Here is a 24,106-nt window from a genome sequence, read left to right on the forward strand (position 1 = left end):
TTCTGCTAATGCTTCATCTGTTGAGGAGGAGAAGGGAGGTAGAAGACCGTGCTGTGGCGAATGGAAACCGGTGAGTGCTACAAGTCCGACTGCTCTATCTCAGCCTGTTGCTATGCGCGCTATATACGTCATCGCGGCAGAAGGGCAAGGAAACGAGCATGCGCAGAAAGACCGGAATGAATTTAAAGAGGAATGAGTGTATACATGCACACAAAATTCTTACATTCGGAATGACAAACGGAATAAACCACCCCCTTTAATCGGATTTAATTTTCAATCGGAATGACCGTTTACATGACCACTTTTAATCGGAATGGCCTTTCATTCCGATTAAAAGTGGAATTAAACTGTGCATGTAAACGTATTGACTGATGGACTTACCTGAGCAGGTGACCTCCAGGATGTAAAGAGAGGAATCTGATCTTACACAGTCCCTCACAGCTGATCCAGATTGAACACAGTCAGATGTCGCTGCCCATACAGGTCTACGTGAGGACTCCTTTATCCATTTGACAGAAACAGCTGAGCCACAGTCCACCTCTCTGCAAAATACATTTGCTTTCTTCTGGCTCCAGATATATTTAAAATTGTCCACTGGTCTCCACTCCCCCTGTTTCATCTCCAGTGTTCCTGCACAGCGACTGGATCCTCCCACCAACCTGACAGGCTCTGAACAGAAACCAGAGAGTCGTCAGTAAAAGAACAAAGTGAGTGTAAGAGAAATGAACCAAATCAAAGCTGCAGCTCCTCTTCTACCTGAGCAGGTGAGTCCAACAGCTTTGCCAGGTGAGCAGGTGTTTCTATCTGAGCCTGAGCTTCTACAGTCCAGGAGAGCAGACTCATGGCCTCCACACTGGAACTCTTTGGTCCACATTGGAGCCTCCACTTCTCCATAGAGCGCCCCCTGGAGGACTGAAGGAGCCCCACAGCCAAGCTCCCTGCAGACCACCTCTGCATCCTGCTGGTCAAAGTCAGCTTCACACACTGAGGACCACCTCTGGTTAGACTGGTTAGACTGGTTAGACTTCACCTCCAGTCTGCCTGAACACAGACTGATCCCATTCACCAGCCTGACAGAGTCTGGAGAGAAAGAGTGAGAGTTCTCAGTTTACGCTGAGTTTGCTGTCACACCTGCCCTGTTTGGTTCATTTCATTTGAACTCATGTTCATTTGCCCCCTCAGTGCGGTTCATTGTGCAGGTGTGAACACAGCAAAACAACCGGACCGAGACCTTCTTGAAGAGGTGGTCTCAGTCTGGTTCCAAATGAACTCTGGTGCGGTTGGTTTGTGGTGAGAAGGTGTTCCGACCTGGATGTGAAGCAACTGCAGTCACATGACACATTGTTTGGGTTAAACATGAGCATGTTACAGTCCTGGAGGATTATTAATGTGCACCTCCTCCTGTACTGCCTTAATATGCACATTCAGCACATCCAATGCATCAAAACATTGTTATCTAGTTGGAGTGGCTAATCGGGAGGACCATGACTTACCTGAACAGGTGACCTCCAAGATATAGGAAGTGGAATATGACATTGCACAGCCCCTCAGAGCATATCTAGAGTGAAGACAGCCAGGTGTCATCATCCACACAGGTCTGGCTGAGGACTCCTCTCTCTGTCGTAGGGAAACAGCAGAGCCACAATCCAGCTCTTTGCAGAATACAGCTGCATCCCTAAGGCTCCAATGATGGCCGTACACTGGCCTCCAGTCATCCCTATGTTTCATCTCCAGTGCTCCAGTACAACGACTGGATCCTCCCACCAACCTGACAAGTTCTGAACAGAAACAGGAGAGTCATTAGAAAGAAAAAAAAAAGACTTTTATTATGAAACAACAAACATGTTGAATGCTGCTAGAACATTTGTGAACCCTGTAGATTTGTCTGTACTGCTGCATAAATGTGATCTCAAATGTTCGAGGACCCAGTATGTGAACCTTTGCTTTCAGTACCTTGTATGACCCTCTTAAGCAGCAGCAGCTTCTACCAAGTGTTTCTCTTACTGTTGATCAGTCCCACACATCGACTTTTGGCCTATTACTTCCTACAAAACTGCTTCAACTCAACGACTCTGGTGGGCTTGGTTGCATGTACTGCTCTCTTCAGATCTTTCCACAATATTTCTATTGGATCAAGGGCTGGACTTTTTTCTGCTTTAACCATTCTTAGGTAGACTGACTTGTGTGTTTTGTGTCATTGTCTTGACCCACTTTTTGTTGAGCTCCAGTTTACGAACAGATACACTGACAGTGTCCTGAAGAATTTGTTGGTACAATCCAGAATTCATAGTTCTGCCAATGATTGCTAGCCGCCCTGGTCCAGAGGCAGCAAAGCAGCCCCAAGCCATGATACTGCCACCACTATGCTTCACAGTTGGGATGAGGTTCCTGGGATGGAGGGTTGGATTTCCTGCCCTTCCAGTCTACATGTGCCTTGTGGACTTTTTGTGGTTCTGTTGGCTTCATCACGCTGTGACCTCCAGCAGGCACTAGGGTGGATTGTAGCTGAGTGTGATGCAGTCAGGATGAGAGTCAGCACCTCCAAATCTGAGGTCATGGTTCTCTGATGGAAAACAGTTGGAGTTGGGAGAGAGTTACTGCCTCAAGAGAAGGAGTTCAAGTATCTCTGGGCCTTGTTCATGAGTGTTGGTAGAATGGAGTGTGAGATGGATCGGTGGTTTGTCGCAGCATCTGCAGTGATGTGGGCGCTGTGCTGAACTGTCATTGACTGCATTTCCCAGATCGCTCTTAGCGCTAAGAGCTTCGATTGATTTAGTTTCAGCACCGCGGTAGTGGTCAGCTCCTGTTAAAAGCGTCTTAAAGAGCGATCCTAAGAAGGCATCTGGGAAACACTCATATCTTAGTGACCCTTCTTACCAAAGATGTTCTTAACTGCGGTCTTAAGTCCTAAGATTGCTCTTAACTGGGAAACACGGAATTGTGAAGAGGGAGCTAACCAGAAGGCGAAGCTTTCAATTTACTGGTCCGTCTCCGTCCCAACCCTCACCTATGGTCATGAGCTCTGGGTAGTGACCAAAAGAATGAGATTGCGGATACAAGCAGCTGAAATGAGTTTCCTCTGTAGGGTGTCTGGGCTCAGCCTTAGAGATAGGGGGAGGAGTCAGACATCTGGAGGGAGCTCGGAGTAGAGCTGCTCCTCCTTTGCGTCAAATGAGCCAACTACAAACCTTGCTTTTCGAGTGCTTTGCGTTGGACTACCACTCCTGGGGAGCATAACAATGCTGTTGAATTTCCTCCATATGAACACCTATCTGCTTGACAGTGGATTGGTGAAGGCCAGACTCTTTAGAAATGGTTTTGTAACCTTTTCCGTCTGGTGACCATCAACAAGTTATTGTCCAAGCCCCAAAGGAATCCAACTTCACAAAGGCTTAAAACACTTTCACAAAGCTCACACCTCAAAAGACCTACATTTAAGACTTCCTATTCAGCAATGTACAGCTGAAGTAACTAGCCTAAACTCTCCCTCCACGAAAACAACTAAACAGGCATGGGGAAAAGGACTGCGTGACCAAATAATTATATTTATACACTTGTATACATACCATTGTGGTTGTGGCTTTCTTGTGCACAGAGACCTGAGTGAGAAAATTAGACGATAAACATCACATGACAGCAAAATAATGAATAGGACAGAGCTCTGGACAGACTGCAATCAAGCTGCTAGATAGAAGATGTGTGAATGAGGTACAGTCCCAGCCACAGCAAATCAAGGAGAGGCTTGTAAGAATACTGTAAGAACTGAGTTTGAGAAGAGGACAAATCATCATTCATGTGCAGATAGTAGAGAACAAGAAGGCTGCCACATTCCAGGTCCTACCTGAGCTCCAGAGCAGCATCAAGACCACCATCAATGTGTGATCCATGTCCAGCATCGTCAGGAAAAGGCTTTCAATGTCTGTCACTGGCTTGTTGTGAGTTCTGCTGGATTCTGTCGCTGTGCTGAGATTAAGAGAGGACAAAAAAAATACACATATATAACTAATGGCTGTGTTGTGCATGAACGCGCTAAAAAAGCAGACTGAAGAAAGAACCTGTAAGTTATGAACGAGAAAGTAAACAAAATGAGACTTAACGTCGATGTAACAATCTCTGAAGGATTTACAGCACAAGAAGGCACTTGGCATGCTGGTGTGATGTCAACGTCTGGACGTGACGCAAATGACGCAAACGATATAGAATACATGAAATAAGTGGCGTGAATCATATGCTTTATCCCAAGAGTTGAAAAATCTAAACTGCAGCGTCCAATTCGCGCCACGATAGCCATATGAGATCGTCGAGGGATATATGATGCTGAGGATGTACCAGCGGAAGTTCATTCATCGATTCAGCTATTTCACACGCGTATGACGCAAGTTATTCGCACATATGAAGCGAGTCAACACAAAATATTTTAGTGTTCAAATAATGCAAAATTCACATCGCGTTTGGTGTAAACACAACATTACACTCGTGACGCCTGTTATCGTCTCACAAAGTTGGCCGATAGTCTGATAGTGGAAAAAAAAGGCAGAAGAAAAGAAGAGAAGAGAACCATTGTGGTCAGAGGAGGAAAAGATTAAACGTCTGGAGGAACACAATCATAGAAAGAACAAACTACAAAGTAAATTTGATCCTCAAATACCAGGAAACAGAAAACGATTGTAGGAAGAAATTACAACAAAAATGTATTCAAATCAAAAGCGTATCCATGTCAGTCTCAGAACACTCCACTCAGGGTGTGTTAGTAGTTTTCTCTTATCTCCATAAACTCGGTCATGTTGCAGTTACGACAGAGCCAAGGGGAGAGGAGGTAGCAACACAACTCCACCTAATGGAGGCTGACGGCGCCCCAGATTCAAACGTCCAAAAACACATAATTGAAACCACAAAATATCTCCATACTGCTCGTCCGTAGTGATCCAAGTGTCCTGAAGCCCCGACATAAAAAGTTGTTTGGAAAAACCTCATTTGAACTCTGTTTTTAGCCTCATTGTAGCCTGTAGCTCTGACTGCCTCTCTGGGCACCGCGCTCACGTGTGTGTGCTTGTGCGAGACCGTGAGACATGAGCACCGCCGTCATGTGTGTTCACGTGCTTTTGCTGGTCTCGCGCAAGCTCGGTGCCCATGTCTCACAGTGCCCATGTCTCACAGTGCCCATGTCTCACGGTCTCGCGCATGCGCACACACGCGAGCGCGGTGCACAGACAGGCAGTTTTTGGACGTTTGAATCTGGGGCGCCGTCAGCCTCCATTAGGTGGAGTTGTGTTGCTACCTCCTCTCCCCTTGGATCTCTGCAAGTGATGTGAGGACTCTAAAACTTCACCTGAGCCTCCCTCGGCATATGGGTGAGTAGATAATGGCTGAATTTACATTTTTGGGTGCACTATCCCTTTAAGGAGAAGACTAAGGGTGTTTTACGCAACTAATTCTGTTTGAAGTGGTGGTGAGGGTAGGTCTGCTAAAGAGGACCTAAAGAAATATGTGTGTGTGTGTGTGTGTGTGTGTGTATGCATACATATGTTTTAGATTCAATGTTTACGTTGATGTAAATTCTTTCCTGTGGGTCTGAACGTCCTGCAGAAGGTTTCAGGTTTCTGGTCCTGCTGCCTCACGTCTACACATTCCTCTGTGGACGGACTCAAGACTTAAACAAAGTACAATTTACATACAGCACTTGAGTAAATGTATAAACTACAACGGTGATTTACGACTGTTGAATGCAAACAGGTGCTGCAGCAAAGTAACTGCATCTGAGCAGCAGCAGATCTTGTATCAACACTTTTCTCTTTGTGCTTAATAATCAGTGTCTGATCAGTTCATGTTCACACAACTCCACATGTTCAATAATTCAGTCAGTAAAGAGAAACGTACCTCGAGGTAAATGCAGTGAGACGGTCCAGAGCGAGCTGACAGGGAGGAGGGTTACTTCATTCTGTGCTGCAGCACGTGAAGCACCACATTAAGTACAGTCCATCACACTGCCTCAGACTCTGTGAAGTTAGTGCAAAGACACACATGTGGGCACATGTGGCTTTCAAAATAAGATAAGGTAAGCTTTCTTCAGGGGAGAAATTTAGACGTTGAAGCAGCATGATGACAGGAATAAGTTCAGATAAATAGAGAAGCAAAGTAAATAAATCATGAGGGCACTCACACTAAGAATAGAAAATATATCAGAGAAATTAAAGATGGGTGTTAAAAGATTTCCTGTCACCACCAAACCTGTGGAATGCTGGTCCCAGGAAGTGAAGGATTCTCTGCAGTGATGTGCAGAGTCAACAGACTGGGATGTTCTCGGTAGGATGTTGATGGTCTGACACTGTCACTGGAAACATCAGGGAGTGCTGCACTGAGTTAGGGCTCTGTGTAGCTAGCTGTTAAAAAATCAGGTGCTCTTTAAGGAACGGGGCAAAGAGTTACTTTAAGATAAAAAACAACAAAGTCCATGGTACAGGTAGGCGGTCCGAAAATGCAGAGAAATTCGGTGCATCCCTGACAATAAACCTTGTGTTACCAGGGAACTGAAAGCCCTGCGAAACCAGAAGAAATAAACTTTCAGAGAGGGCGACAGAGAGGAAGCATGAAGCACGACAAAGAAAACTAAAGGTTAAGACTGAGGAGGGAAAAAGAGCCTTCAGGCACAAACTGGAACAAAAGCTGCAGCACGATGGAATGAAGCAGGTCTGGACTGGCATGAGGACGATCACAGGGAGAAGGGCCTGAAGCAAAAGTTTGCGCAATTTTCACCCATTCTTCCTGCAAAAGGCTTCTAGCTCTGTGAGATTCTTGGGCCGTCTTCATGCTCTGCTCGTTGAGCTCTATCCACAGATGTTTAATGATGTTTAGGTCGGGGGACTGTGAGGGGCGTGGCCAAACCTTCAGCTGGCTCCTCTTGAGGTCGTCCATTGTGGATCTGGAGGTGTGTTTAGGATCATTGTCCTGTTGTAGAAGCCATCCTCTCTTCATCTGCAGCTTTTTTACAGATGCTGTGATGTCTGGAATTTAACTGAATCCATTCTTCCCTCTACCTGTGAAATGTTCCCCGTGCCACTGGCTGCAACACAAGCCCAAAGCATCATCCATCCACCCCCGTGTTTAACAGTTTGTTCTCCAAACATACCTTTGCTCATTGTGTCCAGAAAGTTCTGTTTTACCTTCATCAGTCCACAGGACTTGTTTCCAAAAAGCATCAGGCTTGTTCACATGTTCCTTTGCAAACTTGTGAGGCTGAATGTTGTGGTGAGGACACAGGAAAGGTTTTCTTCTGATGACTCTTCCATGAAGCTCATATTTGTCCAGGTGTGTCTGCACAGTAGAACAGTGCACCACCACTCCAGAGTCTGAGAAATCTTCCTGCAGGTCTTTTGCAGTCAAACAGAGGTTTGATTTGCCTTTCTAACAATCCTACGAGCAGCTCTCTTAGAGAGTTTTCAGCTTGACCTCCACAGTTCCTGTTAACTGCCATTTCTTACTGACATGACCAACTGAGGAAACAGCTCCCTGAAAACACTTAGCTATCTTCTTCTAGTCTTCATCAGGTCTTTTAGTTTTCAGAGTGCTAGGCAGCTGTTTAGAGGAGCCCATGGCTGCTGATTGTTGGGACAAGCTTTCAGGAGTCAGAGTAATTATAAAGCTTTGAAATGAGCATCACCTGGCCTTTGCTAACGATGACTGTGAACAAGCCAGAGCCCTAACAAGCTCATTAAGCTCTGAGACCCTGGGAGAAGTTGTCTGTTTGGAGATCAGTTCATACCATTATAAGATTAAATACTGGACGTTCCAAAGTCGAGGCTTCAATCTAAAGGTGATTGTGTTTTCCGTCTGGGCCCCTCGGGTTTGGAACAACCTGCAGGAATCAGAGACTTTTTTAAACTCAAATTTCTAGAAATAAAATCAGAAAATACTCTCCGAACAGACTTGTCTTCTTTTAATAATAAAATCTTTATTGTCAGGATCTGGTTGGAAGGAAACATCACAGCCCGGTGTCACAGCAGACAGTTACAAGTCATTTTGGTCAGTCAGTCAGACAGAGAGCCGACTGTAAGGGAGGATGAGGATGAAGTGTCAGTTGGGACGAAGAAAAAGAGGGTTGGAGTTTCAACAGCACATCAGGCAGCAGGGCAACAACCACATACTAACATGTTAGTCTCAGTGTTGTGGTTCCAATCACACAGAGGTGTGTGAACATTAACACCAGTGTTTCTTCATGTGCTGCTGTTTTCTACAAGATTCAAACAGACCTGGAGGTTGAAGTCAGGAATGTGATGCTCACCAGGGTCGCAGGGTGAAGTTCAGGAGTTAGCTCAAACTTATCCTCTAATAAATCTACATGATCAAATTCACTGTCCTTAATTACGGGCCGCAGTGGCTGACCAGGTTCAGCGCACCCAGAGCTCTGCTGGAGCTCTCAGTGTTTAACTGATGCAACGGCACAAATATTTAAACATCTGGCTTGTAGCAACGTCTCATCATGATATTTCCATTAATAATTTTACAAATATATTTTTTATAATAGACTTGATTTCTCATTCTTCAGCAGCACATTACTGCCATCTCTAAAGCTGTTAACATCAAGACAACAACAATGTCCCGTTTCTGGGGTCAACTTGTTTAAAATCTTACTGAGCCTGCTACAGTAATGTAATCAGATGCTTGTTTAGTCCACTAGATACATTTTGCTGCAAAAAAATGGCTGAGGTCAGACGAACAGACAGAAAAGTTTGTGTTATTAGATAATAAGGTGTTGACATAGTTTTCCTTTGGGGACAAAATTTACTGTTGAAAAAAGGGAATAAATCGCAATACATTTCATCGCGTATATTGCATATCGTAGCATATTTAAAATCATGGGGTCATCATGGTTGTTTGACTCCGCCCACCAGTCCAGTGTCTCTGACAGTCTCCATCCATGTCAGTGAAAACATGGATGCTTCACACACAGAAGATCTATACAATCAGCACAGTTTCAAGATTAGAGTCACCAATTCAGTATCTGACCAAATGTCTCCCCTTCTGTTCCTGAGATATGACGTTAAAACATGATGTCACAGTCAAGCTGACCTTTGACCTTCTGACCTTCATTATTTTAACCTGTTAGACAAAATTTCTTCAAGGCCTTCTTAAGATATCACGTTCACGAGAGCAAGATAGTCACATAAATCTTGACCTTTGACCATTCTTGAGTCCAAATGGACGTTTTTTTTCCAAATTCCAAGAACGTCCCTCAAGGCCTTCTTGAGATACACTCTGATGTGGACTGTGGAACATGATGATGTCACAGTGAAGCTGACCTTTGACCTTTGGATATAAACTGTCATCACTTCATTGTTTTATCCTGTTCGACATTTGTATGAAGTTTTGTCATAATTAACGTATGGATTCTTGAGTTAGGGCCAAAACCATGTTTTGTGAGGTCACAGTGACCTTTGACCACCAAGTTATAATCAGTTAATTCTTCAGTCCAATTGAACGTTTGTGCCAAATCTGGAGAAATTCCTTAAAGGTATTCTTGAGATATCGTGTTCACAAGAATGAAACCAATGAGGTCACAGTGACCTAGTCCCGCCAAAATCTAGTTATTTCATTCAGATCCATTCATTTCAGTTCATCCTTTAGTCCACATGAACATCTGTGCCAAACTTGAGGAAATTCCCCAACGGCCTTCTTGAGATATTAGAATGAGATGGATGCAAGGTCTTAGTGTCATTGACCTTTGACCATCAATATCTAAATCAGTTCATCGTTGAGTCCAAGTGGACGTTTGTGCCAAATTTGAGGAAATTCTTTCAAGGTGTTGTTGAGATATTGCGTTCACGAGAAAGGCATGGACACGTCAAAAACAGAGGCAGGAGAGAACTGTTTGTCCTTCATTTAAAAAAAGAAAGACGAAAATTAACCGTTGGGAAATGACAGATGTTTTTTATCACCAGCAGTAAATTCAACAAAACATGTCAGTTGTGTTAAATTTTTATAGGGATGCACCGATTATAAAATTCTGGGCCGATATTTGTTTTTTTTTGTTTTTGCTGTTATTTTTTCCCTTTTTGTGCCAAACAAAGAAATCTGTGGTAAAAAAACTGAACTGTTTAAAGTCAGTCCGTCATTACACTCATTTATGAAACGACCTTTAATAACTGAGAAACGTTTAATAGGAATCAGAATTCCCTCTCTAATATCTGTTTCATTTTGCTGTAAAAACATCGACACATTTCTTCTTCAAACAGCTCAAATTTATTCAAGTTTCTTGATTACATTTTGAAAACATCATAATAACGTTAAAATGACCTCCTCCCAATGCTTGTTTTTACCGAACAGAACTCGAACACATCGTGACGTAACTAAATGCAGCTGTTAGTTGCAGCCTTGGCTGCTCGAGCTAACACTAACTAGCTCTGCTCCTGCTGATTTTAACAGGTTGTTCACGACGTAGTGTTATCAGGCAGACAGTAGGGTGCGTTTCCTGACGCATCGATAATGAGTTTACTGCATCCTTTCGTCTCAAAGTGTCCCGGGAAGATTTCCGTTTGTACGTTTTCTGTCGTCTGCAGAACGCTGCGCACAATTGATGTGACACAACAGAAAAACATCGGCCGCTGCCATCGGTAAATGTCACGTGGTTTGCCAGAGGCCGACGACAGTCGACGAGGCGAATATCCACCGATACTGACGCTCAGCAGATAAATCGGTGCATCCCTAATTTTCAAAATTATTATTTGTCAAAGTTGTAGCATGGCCACATCCTGAGTGAGGAGGACATGGGTGTGACGAGGACTACATGTCCTCTCCGCTCTGTCTCAACAGCTCCTCCCACCAAATCACGTGTTCCTCCAGTCCAGAGTCCAACTGTCCAACGTGAAGACGGTGACAAGAGGGACGTTCCCGGAGCTCAAACGTGAGGTTGGTGCTTTAGTTAATTTGTTAGTTTCATCTCATTCAGCGAGCCAGTTAAACCACCCAGTGCGCTCAGGACGTGGAAATCCAGTCAGTCGATCTGTGTTACGGAGCGACGACGTTTCAGCAGCTCGAAACCTTTGAAATCTAAATACAGTGTGAAAACACACACGAGCCTGCAACAAACAAAAATATAGAAGAAAAAAAAAGTCCCAGGCACATAAATAAACAGCCTGTAGCCTAAAACTGCATGTGTGTGTGTGTGTGTGTGTGTGGACAGACGTTTCTGTCCAGCAGCCATAGAGGCTGTTAAAGTCAAACATGAACTGTCTCTCTCACAGGATGGCTGTTTCAATCCCAACGTCTCCACACGGACGCCACAGCTGCACCTGGCTCGTGGTCGCCCGCCATGTCTGTTTTAGAAATTTGTTCATCTCCGTGTTTCAGAAGTGTGCAGCAGGGCGATGGTGTGAGGACAGTTGTCCACTGTTGGCTTTGTCTCTCAGCATAGTCAGCGCCGTGTTGGAGAAATCCCTCAGGACGTCCACCGTCTCCCTCTGCAGCAGCAGAGACTCCTGCACAAACTCCTGCTGCGTCTCCACCAGCAGCTGCACCGACTGCGCCAACATCTCCAGAGACTGAGACACCGAGGTCAGGAGCATCCTGCTGGCACGCTGCTGCTGGAGGCTCTGAGACGCCATCTGGGCCACCTGGTCCCTGTGGGATGAAGCTCCACCTGGGAGAGGGTCAGGCGGGTTTGAGCCTGAGGAGGAGGCACGCCTGGGTGGAAGTGCTGAGGAGAAGGGAGGGGCTTTGTGGGAGTTTGAGGAGGAGGTCGCAGTAGAAGCAGCAGAGGAGGAAGATACAGCAGCAGGAGGAGCAGGAGGTGGGAGGGAGGAGGAGGAAGGTGCAGGGTGTGAGGTATTGGCTGCAGCAGATGTAGAAGGAGGTGGAGGGGGGGCGGTTGTGTGGGACTGCTCCGAGGGAGGTGCAGCTGAGGACGAGGCAGCGTCTGAATCAGACACTAAGGGGAAAGCAGAGGAGGTGGAGGCCACAGAGGAGGAGGGTCCAGGCGGAGGGCGGGAGGAGGTGTTGTTCTGGCTGTTGTTTCGGGAGTAGGTGTGGACCGGCTTCATCCTCAGCAGGGCGTTGTCAGGCAGGGGGTCCAGTGAGGGGGAGGAGGTTGGGGGGAGAGAGGAAGGGTAGGTGGAGAACATGGAGTCGTCGTTGTCTTCAAAGTCCATCGTTCGTTCTGGAAGATCAGAGAGACGAAACGTGTCAGACTCACGACCCGATCACAACACCTTTGTTTTTAACATGTACGTTTTGTTTGTGACAGATTTTACAGGACGTCTCAGAAAATGTGTTTTACAGTTCTTTAGGGACGCACACAACACATCCTGCCATTAACAGAACAGATAAATAAATAAATAAACAGGTAGAGTGTCATATGAAATGAAAAAAAGTTGTAATATAGTTCATCATAAAAATGCAAAGACCTATTAAAAAGTCAAAGTTAAGTATGCTGTAAAAAACAAGATAAAATCAAAACATCGTACAGTATGTCAGAAATGCAATAACGTCATAACATAGCAGGGTTATCTCTGGCTCAGAAGGGGCTTTGGTGGTGATGTCTGCAGCTCGCGCTTCGCATTTGCATTCACAGATCATGCAAATGTATTAAGCGATGCCATATCTTCTCTATTAGACGAGAGAGGTCCAAATAATACAGTACATTACGGCTGGGCAATGTGACCAAAATCTCATATCCCGATAATGATACGTATCACGATATAAGACATTTTAATCCAATGAATAATTTTTTTGAACTATGAGCGGTTGCACTGAGATTTGATTTCTTTCTTTCCCTCCCTTCCCCGCTCACACACCCCTCTTTGGCGGAGGGGATTTTCCATTGGCTAAAACGGCTTTGGCGGCCACCAAAATATTTTCTATGTAGGGAAAACCCTGAAGCTGCTCGGCTCAAAGTCTTACCTCCGTCCTCAGTCAGGTCGCACTCAGGAGACGAGTGAAAAGGGTCGCCTGCAAAACAACATCGCCGGCAGCAGTTAGAGGGTTTGTGAATAAAACTTAAAAAGGACATGAAGAAGACAAGAAACAAAAGATATAAAAACTCAAACTGCCGTCGCTGAACACACAACGTTCTGTGGTTTAAGACTGTGTGTTTTATCTCTTCCTCTCTCAGCGTCCCACAGCTTCCCTGAATGGATCCTCTGGGACAAATCACCCACTGACTCAAAGACAATCATCAAAGTTTGATTAGATCTGGGAACTGTGAGGACACAAAGTCAGAGGAGTGTCTCTATGAGGACACACTTGACTTTATTAGTAGTCTTTTAATATTTGGGGTTTTTACGTTGTAGACAGATTCTCTATTGATCCTTCATACAGCGGCTACAGTCAGAGACAAACGACAGAAAACACGACTGCGCGCAAAAGCTCAAATAAATCATTTCAGAATCCAAACTGTTGGTTTGAAATGTGCAATGTGACACGTCTGGAAACAGTATAAGGAGTGTATTTCTACATAAAGATTATACAAAGCATCCCTAAAAATGTAAAATGTCAAATCTAGCTAGGACAACATATCGCAAATTTACTGTCATTTTGATATCAATATGGACGATATACATACTGCAAAAGACTTAACTGCGATGAATGGTGTGTTTCCATGCACTCTACATGTCAATATATGTGTGTCCCCACAGTCCTACTGCCCTAGATGTCGCCCCCCATGTAGATGCGAGTGGTTGAGGTCGCAAAGCACATGGAGACAGAACTTAGTGAGCGTCGTGATGGCTGAACGGACAGAGACGAGTGAGGAAAGTGTGGGCGGAGAAGAAACAGCACTGCTGTTGTTTGGAAATACTTTGGTTACCAGAGAGATGACACTGTACAAACACAGGTACTCTGTAGCTAACGTTACCGTTAGCTAGCTAAAAGCAAAACTACTGACGTTAAGTCAAGTAGCAGCAAGAGTCCAGGGGTCCCTCTATAAACACTGCATTCTCACAAAACGAGGCTTGACAGAGGCGAACGCCACTTCCCACGCCAAAGTTGTTATCTATAAAAATGATGGGAGAAACTGTGACCCGAGCTTACAAACATTTTGCGGCGGGATATTGGCACCACAGATGGTGAGGTTGTAGCCTGACTATGGAAACCGTAGAATATTTTTTGGTGCACGTCATTTTTTACTTCTGTTCATGCGTCCATTTTTTTTACGTATGGATGGATATACGATGACACGACAATGAACACGAGTGAACTTCCTGTCCTCGTCACATTTCCTGCTCTACTTACCCCCGAGCTCTTTCTCTGGTGAGGAGAGAGGAGAGAACTCATAGGAGGCTCCTCCAGGCATCGAGTGGGAGCTGTCCGTCAGGCTGAGGTAGGAGTAGGGGGGCGGGGTGGGGGAGGGGCCTTTACTGTAAAGCTTCGAAAAATCTTCATCTTCGGCGAGGTCCAGGTCGCTGTCGCAGTCTGAGAACCCACAAACAAGAACGGGTTAATTACGAAAAAACATTTTTATTCATCTTAAAAGGACTAGTCAACAACTCTCTGATCTGTAACGTTGACAGGAAGTGACCGCCATGAGACGGCGTATCATCTCTAGTCAACAACTCTCTGTACTTCTGATCTGTAACGTCGACAGGAAGTGACCACCATGAGACGGCGTATCGTCTCTAGTCAACAACTCTCTGTGCTTCTGATCTGTAACGTCGACAGGAAGTGACCACCATGAGACGGCGTATCATCTCTAGTCAACGACTCTCTGTGCCTCTGATCTGTAACATCGACAGGAAGTGACCACCATGAGACGGCGTATCATCTCTAGTCAACGACTCTCTGTGCTTCTGATCTGTAACATCGACAGGAAGTGACCGCCATGAGACGGCGTATCATCTCTAGTCAACAACTCTCTGTGCTTCTGATCTGTAACGTTGACAGGAAGTGACCGCCATGAGACGGCGCATCATCTCTAGTCAACAACTTAAACGGAGGGCTCTGTGGGGACGGAGCACTTGCTGCAGCAAGCCAACACGCCGTCTGCGGTCATTGTGACTTGACCAGCGGACTTTACTACAAGCTGATTGGCTGTTGAAACAGGTGACGTACTTTAAAACCAGCTGCCGCCTATTTGTCCAGCTGAGTGTCAGGTGACACCATCAGCCGGCTTGAGTCCAGTTCACACCGCTGACACTTTTCTCTACAACGTTCTGAAACTGTTTCATCTCGTCGTGAATCTTTGATCTGACCTGAGCTTCATACAAAACACCAATGAACAGTCGTGTTTGTCATCTTAAGAGTCGACACAATCATTCAGGTCTGTATTCGTCTCGTGCCTCGTGCTCCGATGTACCGCCGCTCTCACAGGAACAACTGATAAAACCAGACTCCACAGACTGCTCCTCACCTCCTCTGGGACTCATCATCAGTATCTTGTGGACCATCTTCTCCACAGGGCCCAGGTTCTTGTTCCTCAGGTTGCCGCCGTTGAGGCCCTGGAGGGCCCCCATGCGTCGCTTTGCGTCACATTTGAGGTCCGCCCATTTCTTCATGATCTGACGCACCTGTGAGGAGATTAAAACCTCAGATTAAAACACTGCTGCTATGATGACATTCATTGTTCTCATGGAGGAGACGCTGCTGCTGTGACCTCGACATCATCAAACCATGAGTGGATTAGTCTGGACAGAAAATCTCCGCCAGCTATTTTGATTATCTCAGGCCGCCTGGACTGACTGATGACTGTGACTGCAAAATTAGATGTCAGTCAGAATACAAACTAACAACAGTTCTCTCCAGATGAACTGCAAGTCAATGCTGACCCAAAGCTGTGACACAAGCTGAGACCTGACGTGAGATTTGATCAGAGCCTCGGCTCAGATACATGCCGAGCTCTGCGTGGAAACGACCGTACGCCCAGTATTGTGTCGTACGTCTGTTTCATTAATGAGGGTCATTAAAGGCAGATTTTCCAGGTGTAACTACGATCATGTCTGAGGGCACACCTCAAATATTAATATGACCAACATGACTCAAAGTGAACAGTGATGAGTCACAGACCTCTCTGTGCGTCTGTCCCAGTCCGTTCACCTGGTTGGTGATTTCAGTCCAGGTCCGTTTCTTGGCATCAGCTGACACACCCTGGTTAAACTTCCCTACAGAGACAGAGACACAGACACAGACACAGACACAGAGACATGAGGTGAGACATCAGTCCTGGTCCAGTTGGACAGCAGTAGTATCGTCACTCCCCCGCTCTCTGGCTCACTGTCTCCCTCTGCTGGTGAAACATCTCACATGCAGCGTGTTCTCAGTCATTATCTGCCAACATGTGTTCATCACTTTACCTCGTCTCACTTTCAGACTCCAGATCAGTTTAACGTCACTTTAACAACAGACCGGTCGGCGCTGGCTGAAAGACAGGACGTTTCTGAGCGTCACTGGCCTGTGTGTCGCACTTTGATACTATATCCTGTTACATGACCTGTTTCGTAACATTTTTATAGCATGATATACTTTGACTTTTTCAATGCTCTGATATGATTTTTTGGGGCACGCTATACTGTGAATATTTCATGATTTTAAAAACATTTTTAACTGCACTTTTTTACAGCGTGATACACGATGACTTCTTTAATGAATTTCAATGACGACTATTTTATGATTCTTTTTAAAAATGTTTCCTAATGGCAGCGTTCATGGCCTGATACACTACACCTGTTCTCTGATGTTTTTATGGACATGTGTTTGCTCTCAGTCATACTCTCACTTTTTTAATAATTATTACGAGTATTTAATGATTTCTTTCATGGCGCTTCTTTTTAGGATTTTTTTAATGGCAGTTTTTCTGGCATGTTAAACTGTGACTGTTTATTGATTTATTTTGTCTTACTATATAATGATGAAAACTCTGTGTGTGTGTGTTCCAGGTTTTTCTCCTCACTGACTTGGTCAATCCATGTGAAATTTGGCACAGTGGTAGAGGGTCATGGGAGGATGCCAATGAAGCAATATTACATCAATTGGCCAAAGGGGGGCGCTATAGCAACCCATTGAAATGTCAAACTTTGAATGGGCATATCTCATGCCCCGTATGTGGTAGAGACATGAAACTTTGCACAGAGATGCCTCTCCTCATGAGGAACACATTTGCCTCAAGAACCCATAACTTCCGCTTATATAGATTTTCCACCATTTTGAATTTTTTGAAAAACACTTCAAATGGATCTCTTCCTAGGAAGTTTGAGCGATCTGCATGAAACTGGGTGAACATAATCTAGGGACCAATATCTAAAGTTCCCTCTTGGCAAAAGTTGGAAAACTTACTAAAACTGAGCTTCTATAAGGCAATGAATATTGCGGAGGGCGTGGCTCATCACATAAAGGTGTAGAACATCTCAAGGGTTTCACCCATCACCACGCAACTTTGTAGGCATATGACCACACATAATCTGAGGGGACCCCTCCATTATTGACCCCATCAAACAAAATGGGGGCGCTAGAGAGCTCATTTCTTATCTAGGCCTAACCGCCATATGGATTTTTACTAAACTTGGTAGATATGTAGAACAGGACGCCTCAAGGTGACTGGAGAAATTTAACTCTAATTGGCAACTGGGTGGCGCTATAACAACAGAAAAATGCTTCAAAATGGCTAAAATGCGACCGATCGCTGTGGCTCCCCCTGTGGACCAATGTTGGTGTTGTTTCTAATTTTTGGTATGACTAAGTCATGGTATGGTATGCTGTACATAATCACGGAAACTGTCAGTGTGTCATTCTGTCAGTCAGTCATTCTGTCTGTCCCACGTTTTTCTACTCACTGACGTGGTCAATCTATGTGAAACTGCACATAGGCATTGAGGACTGGCATAGGTAGAAGGTGACAAAGCTACCAATGGCTATGGACTAGTTTCATTGTGTTATCCTATAGTGTGACGTTTTAATGAATTTTCATGATTTTTTATTGTATACTATTTTATGATTTAAAATGTTTTAATTTTATTTTTCTAATGACATTTTCTTAGCACGCTATACTTTGACTATTTTATGATTCTACATGTTTTATGGTCCAAACTGGGAGAAAAGATTTCCACACACTCACATCTGTGCAGAGTATGACTTTATTGTTGAGCTCTGGGTCTGTCAGACCTTCATCAGAGCGAACATGAGTCAGCAGTGGGCAGGCAGGTAGGAGGAGCCAATCACAGTCTGATCTGATCCGCCCATTACTGACTCATCTTCAGTCTGATGAAGGTCGAACAGACCCACAGTCAAACACTGCACAGATGTAATGTCTCAGTTTCCAGCACCTTGTAAAGATGAAGCTGGAGCAGAGTTTGTCCTGCATCACACTCACTGAGGAGGATGTATCTGTTCCTCTTCACGGCCTCCAGCAACAGTTTGAGCTCGCTGAAGGTGAACCTCGGTTTGACTCTCAACCCTCCCGTCACTCCTTCCACCTTAAACTCTTCTTCGTCCGGACGCCACGACATAGCTGCGCCTTCAGCTCGTTCCATTCCCCTCCTCCTCCTCCTCTTCTGACGGCCCGCTACAACTCAGTCCACCTGAGTCTGAATGTCACCGTCCTCCAGGACTCTCTGGTCCTGATCCACCTGCCAGTCTGGGCCGAAGACACCTGTCGAGGGTCTCTAAGGAAGAGACAGAGGGACACATGAGGGGGACAGAGAGACGGAGAAAACACAACATTAAAATAAGAACACTTTAACTACTAAATACTGTCTGTCACCACATTTATTAAACACAGACACAAAGGTCACCTGCTGTCAGGATTTATTGAAAACTAATTTTCCTCTGAGGGACAGATGACCTGGAAAATGGACGCACATTAAGAGTTAATGATTACAGATAAAAAGTCTTAGCGTGTTGGAGGAGTGTCTGTCAAATAAACATGTAAATATATTGTTTACTTTATTATGGATTTGGACCGGACCCACAGCTCCAACTGAGCACAGAAATTTTAAATATTCAAGATAAAAAACAAACTGTGAGTCATCCTGTCCAGCAGGTGGCAGCGTGAAACAGAATCAGAGTACAAAATGGTGACACAGACGTTTATTCTTACCAGGATAAAAAAAAAAATGCACGTTACAGAGCCAAGGTTCCAAAACCCAAAGTCACAACTGAGCGTCAAAGCAGGTGTTTAACGGCACTGTGACTGTACCGGGTGCAGCTGATTTAACGGTGTCACAAAAATCACACATTCATCTCCAGACTTGGATTCAGACACACTGTACCTTCCCCAAAAACCTCAATATCAATGTGACGATACTGTAGGGTTCACTACTGGTGCTTTATGACTTTGATAAATAATCATCAGTAATGTGGATATACAACATATCCTCACAGTGTCTAACAACATCCATGAGGTCAGGGTTAGAGAAAGAGTCACGGTTTGACGCTGTCACGTCTCGTACTTCATGTAAAGTTATGCAGGTTAGATTTAGGAAAAGAAACATGGTGATGACGTATCTTTAAATAGCTCAAAGTTCTCTTGGTCTCACACAGCACATGATCAGTGTCCTGCTAAGCATCACATCATGCTGCGATCTAACGAAATTCAACAACAGATGAGAAACAAAGTCTTTATCCACATATGAAGAAAACCTGGAACAGTGGTGAACCTTCAGAGGAGGAGCCCGCTGACCAAATTTACTCCATGAGCGCATCGACGACTCATCCAGGAGGTCACAAAAGAACCCAGAACAACATCTCCGTGGGAGAGTTCCAGGGCGAAAAAAGTTAAACTTTTTGGAAGGCGTGTGTCTCGTTACATCTGGCCTTAAACTAACACAGCATTTCATGGCCAGCATTTAAATGGAGGTTTTGGAGTGGCCTCGTCAAAGTCTGGACTTCAGTCTGACTGAGAAGCTGTGGCATGACCTGAAACAGGCCGTTCATGTTTGAAACCCTCCAATGTGGCTGAATTAGAACGATCTGTAAAGAAGAGTGAGTCGACACTCCTCCACAGCGATGTAAGTGACTCATTGCCAGTTATCACAAACACTTGATTGCAGCTGTTGCCGCCAAGTTATCAGGTTCAGGGGGCAGATACTGTTCACAGCACTGTGCACATTTGCATCATACAAAGAGTGCATGAGAACAGCCTGGGGTATATCGTCAGAGGGGGTGACGGCAAATAACAGAACAGCTACAACAGCCCTGTGATCAGGTGCCAATAAAACCAGCAAGTAAAACTCAGGCATCATCATCATTCATAAAATCAGAAATGAATCGTGCATACATCAAGCTGAAGTGTCAGAGTTGCACCTGAGAGGAGATGATGTCACATGTACTGGCTCATCAGCCACAGGTACAAATTGCTGTTGAGTCCATTAGTGAGCGACGTTAGGCTCCTGGATCTCGGCCCAGAGGGAGACAGGACACACAGCTGAGGACTGAAGCTACAAATGGGCTGCAGAAGTGCTGAGTCACTGTGGCAGCAGCGCCACACTGTGGACACCAACGTCCTGAGAGCCTCAGTGTCTGACTGTGACACCACAGCTGCTCCTCAGCCGGCAGACTTTTACAAAGAACTGATTTCTATTGTGAATAAACTTTCTTATACGGACAGGCGCCAGGTGTGGCGTGTCACATGACTGGAAGTCAGAGGACAAGCCGTGAGCTCCAAATGTCACTCTGCGTTAACACCCCTCTGACCAGGAGCTGCTGGGCGTGTGGACGTGTGTGTGTGTCCTCCAGCGGAGACACGACGCCGCGGCTGCAGGAGGACGCCGCCACAGACCGACCGACCGACAGGGAGATGTGACCACAGCTGAGAAACAGACGTGAGCTGGTGTTCAGGTGAAGAGTTGGACTGGAGTTGTGTTTTTAGCCCGAGAACATGTTGTTCTCCTTCAGCTGCGTCTCCACAGTGCCTCCCTGTGGCTGCACTTTAAACTGAAGAAAGCCCTGGTGGAGGATGAGGCCTCCACCCCAGGATGAGTCATGGTTCTTTTTCTGTGGGCGAGCGTCCATTTTGTTTTCCAAAGGACCAAAACCTGACAATAATCCACTTGTTGAAGTAAATTAAAAATGCTTGTTCTTATATTTCACTCTGCAAACATCCACTAACACACACAGCCGTCCACACGCTCAGATGACTCCTTCTGATGTTTGAATGTTTCTTAGGTTGTAGAAAGTCGTCTTTACAAACAGACGTTAGTGTGTGAAGGGTTTGTTCTGTACGTGGAGAACAAAACACAGTTTGATGGTTCGACCAGACTGAGAGAGACGAAGACGTGTCAGAGCAGCGTCTCAGCAGTCGAAGGTAAAAACAGGAAGTTTAGCTCTTGGTTCAATAATCTACTTTTATTTTACTGCATTTATATCAGAGTTTTAGTTACTTTACACATGAACATTTTGACATAAAAGGCAAAAGATAAATGTATATAATACGATGTTATGTTATAAATTAAACATCCCAACAGTTCATACAGCTGAAACAAGTCGATGAATCAACGAGCCGACTGACAGAAAATTCACTGCAGACTGTTTCTGATAAACTGTGAATGTTTTCTAATTTATTTTGACTCATTTTGAGTTTTGTTTATTTAACTTTTAATATTGTGAGTACATGTTCCTGATCTTTAACATTTACAGTGCAGGACTTCCTCCTGCCACCGTCTGGACCATCCGAGCTCGCAGGTGCTCAGAGTCGAGACGAAACATTGAGGTTTTTATTCTCCACATATCTGAAATAAACTACCTGAAAACTGCAGCTCTGCACCAACTCACTTCTTTTAACTCTTTAAAACCTGACGGCACACTGGAATCATTTCTGTCAAAAACACGGGAAGAAGGCAGCAGAAGATATTGGGAGGAAATTAGTAAAAAGAAAAAAAATCAAAAACAAGAAAAGTGAACAAAGAAAGACAGAAATTAATTTTAAAAAACAAACAAGGAAGTGACCTGGACATGTGCTTAAAAATACAATAATTCTGCACCACAATTTTAAATATGTAATAATGATAAATACAATTTTTCCAGAGCTTTTCTCTTTAAAATAATTTTCTAAATTTCTTCATTTTTTTGCAGTTTCTGGCCCAGAAACTGCAAAACCCAGAAAGGCAACGAGAAATTCTGGGACATTTCTCACTGAGTTGCTCGTTGCCTTCTCCCCAGTGTGTTTGAAGCACTCTCACCAGTTAGTTTTCAGCGTTCAGAGGTTTAAATACTTTGCTGCTGCTTTTTATTGAATCAAATATTTATTCACTTCTTACTCTGCACTGCAACTTTATTTAACTGCGTTTTAAATATTTTATCTATTTATTTATTTTTTAATCTTTGCACGTCTTGGCTGCACTTCGCTATTTCTGATGGTGATTCTTTTTAATTGTAAATTATTTAGAATTAATTTAACTTTTCATATTTTTTTTTCTTTATTGTTTTTTAATGTAAATCTGTTTCCTTGCTTATGTTTCATTGCTCTGCTGTATGAAATGTGCTGCACAAATAAAGCTGCCTCTCCCTGTGTGGTGTCAGCACTCCTGCCTCAGCAAACGATCTGGATGCTTCCTCCATCACTGGAGATGTTGCGCACTGATGAACCGTAATTACGCACTGGAGACACTTCACCAGCTCCACAGTCACTTGTGTATCTCTTAATTATCGCTCCTCCTCTAACTGTGTCAGCACTGTCTCCTGCTGTCAGTCTGTGACCCGGCGAGTCCATCCTGAACACGGCTGCGCGTCACTGTGGCCTGAAGCTCCACATCTTTATTATTAATAATAATAATAATAATAATAATAATAATAATAATAATAATTATTATTATTATTAATTATTAGGTAAATGTGAGCAACATGATGAGATTATATCTACAGCAACATGGCTCCATGTCTATTTTGATAAGTTAAATGTGTGTGTGTGTATGTGTAATTCTGACGCGCATTAGACATGTTTACCTGTTCAGATAAACAAATGTGACTTATTGACACAAACATAAGAAGCCACGTGACTTTAGATATGATCAGACTGTTTGGGTTCCAAACTTCAGTTTAATCATTTCCGTCCCTGACAACAACAAGTTTCCTCGCAGTGTCAGTGCGTCATGACGCGCAGATCAATCTGTTTTTAATAGAACCATCAGTATTAGTTTGTTCTCTCTGACCCCACGCGGACTCTCCGCGCGCCGCAGGGACCAAAGGTGTGTTTGGCTCCTGACGCACCTGTGATCCGAACTTCTTAATATGAAATCATTCAGAATGAACATTTCGTTCGCTCTGACCACGTGGCCCCTCTGAGCCAATCAGCTGCGGTGTTCCCGTGTCTTTGTTGAGCTCGTGCCTGCCTCTCCCCCCGTGCTCGTGCCTGGCGGCTCGCAGGAGGAGCAGCCCACTGATTCCGCCATCTCTGTCGGCTCCGTTCGGCCGCTCGGTTCAGCCAGCGGCACCGGATTAACGGCGAGTGTCGGTGCGGACACGCGGGGTTACCGTGGATGTAAAAACGCGCGTGTACAAAGCGCAGCGTTGTGTTTGTGCGCAGGCTCGCTGCGCCGAGCTGAAGCTGCGCGACTCTCCGTGATCGAGGCAGAGGACGAAATGTCTCCTCGCTCCGACGCTGATTGCGTTCTTTTCCGCATCGTAGCTACCAGACGCTTCTCTGCGCTGAATCACGCGTGCGGCACGTTTTTGGGAATTAATCGCGGTGTGCGGTATTTTGAAAAAAAGCTGAATACGTAGAAAATAATTACCAGGAAAAATGGCGTTGTCCTGTCCCTCTCCCCTCCTTCCTCCGTGGTTCTCCCGAAAGTTCGGAGTGTCGAGAAAAACCACACTGCGCAGACTCCGATTTTTTTTTTTTTCCTCCCTTGAACGCGCAACATTTTCTCAGCCCGCTGCGCGCCCCCAGCTGCCCCACATGCAACACGCACCAATCACTGCCACTGTCCAAGAAACCAAACACTAAGTCACAGTGATGCGCAAACAACTCACAGTTTAAGTGTTTGACCAGAAACACGGTGATTAACCCTCTCCAAGATAGTGACCCCCCCCCCCCCCCCCCCCCCCCCAACACACACACTCACACACACACTCACACACACACACACACCTCCCCCAGCCCTGGCCTAATTAATTTCTTAACGGCCATGTTTGTTTTTAGCACATTTTCATTGATCACGTCATATTTCAGCACTTCCTCACAACACGGAGGCGC

General features: G+C 44.8%; 2 protein-coding genes across 4 annotated transcripts in view; both read right to left on the reverse strand.

The window, feature by feature from the left end:
* The window catches only part of LOC117259256 (scavenger receptor cysteine-rich type 1 protein M130-like), a 41,235-nt gene extending 35,233 nt beyond the window's left edge, over window positions 1–6,002 (reverse strand). Inside the window, exons 1-6 of the mRNA XM_078167410.1 lie at window positions 5,878–6,002; window positions 3,842–3,963; window positions 3,567–3,599; window positions 1,494–1,778; window positions 757–1,080; window positions 382–669 (exon numbers count right to left, since the gene is read on the reverse strand). Coding sequence (XP_078023536.1) covers window positions 382–669; window positions 757–1,080; window positions 1,494–1,778; window positions 3,567–3,599; window positions 3,842–3,896 — 985 coding nt within the window. The 5' untranslated portion in view covers window positions 3,897–3,963; window positions 5,878–6,002. The remainder of the gene's footprint in view (window positions 1–381; window positions 670–756; window positions 1,081–1,493; window positions 1,779–3,566; window positions 3,600–3,841; window positions 3,964–5,877) is intronic.
* Window positions 6,003–8,715: 2,713 nt separating this feature from the next.
* Window positions 8,716–23,835, reverse strand: LOC117259863 (uncharacterized). 3 transcript variants are annotated; one of them, XR_013491013.1, is made up of 8 exons: window positions 23,643–23,835; window positions 18,287–18,578; window positions 15,988–16,082; window positions 15,335–15,491; window positions 14,221–14,400; window positions 12,892–12,939; window positions 9,646–12,148; window positions 8,716–9,489 (listed from the first exon to the last, which is right to left on the reverse strand). XR_013491013.1 is itself a non-coding variant. In XM_033631644.2 (7 exons), the coding sequence occupies exons 2-7, from the start codon at window positions 18,444–18,446 to the stop codon at window positions 11,340–11,342; spliced, it is 1,449 nt and encodes a 482-aa protein (XP_033487535.1). In that variant the 5' UTR covers window positions 18,447–18,578; window positions 23,643–23,835; the 3' UTR covers window positions 8,716–11,339. The 3 variants fall into 3 exon arrangements, 2 of the variants coding, with proteins under 2 accessions (XP_033487535.1, XP_033487536.1); XM_033631644.2 differs by having other exon boundaries at window positions 8,716–12,148; XM_033631645.2 differs by lacking the exon at window positions 12,892–12,939 and having other exon boundaries at window positions 8,716–12,148.
* Between the last annotated feature and the right edge of the window lie 271 nt (window positions 23,836–24,106).

Source organism: Epinephelus lanceolatus, chromosome 4 (assembly GCF_041903045.1).
Source record: "Epinephelus lanceolatus isolate andai-2023 chromosome 4, ASM4190304v1, whole genome shotgun sequence".
Classification (NCBI taxonomy): domain Eukaryota; kingdom Metazoa; phylum Chordata; class Actinopteri; order Perciformes; family Serranidae; genus Epinephelus; species Epinephelus lanceolatus.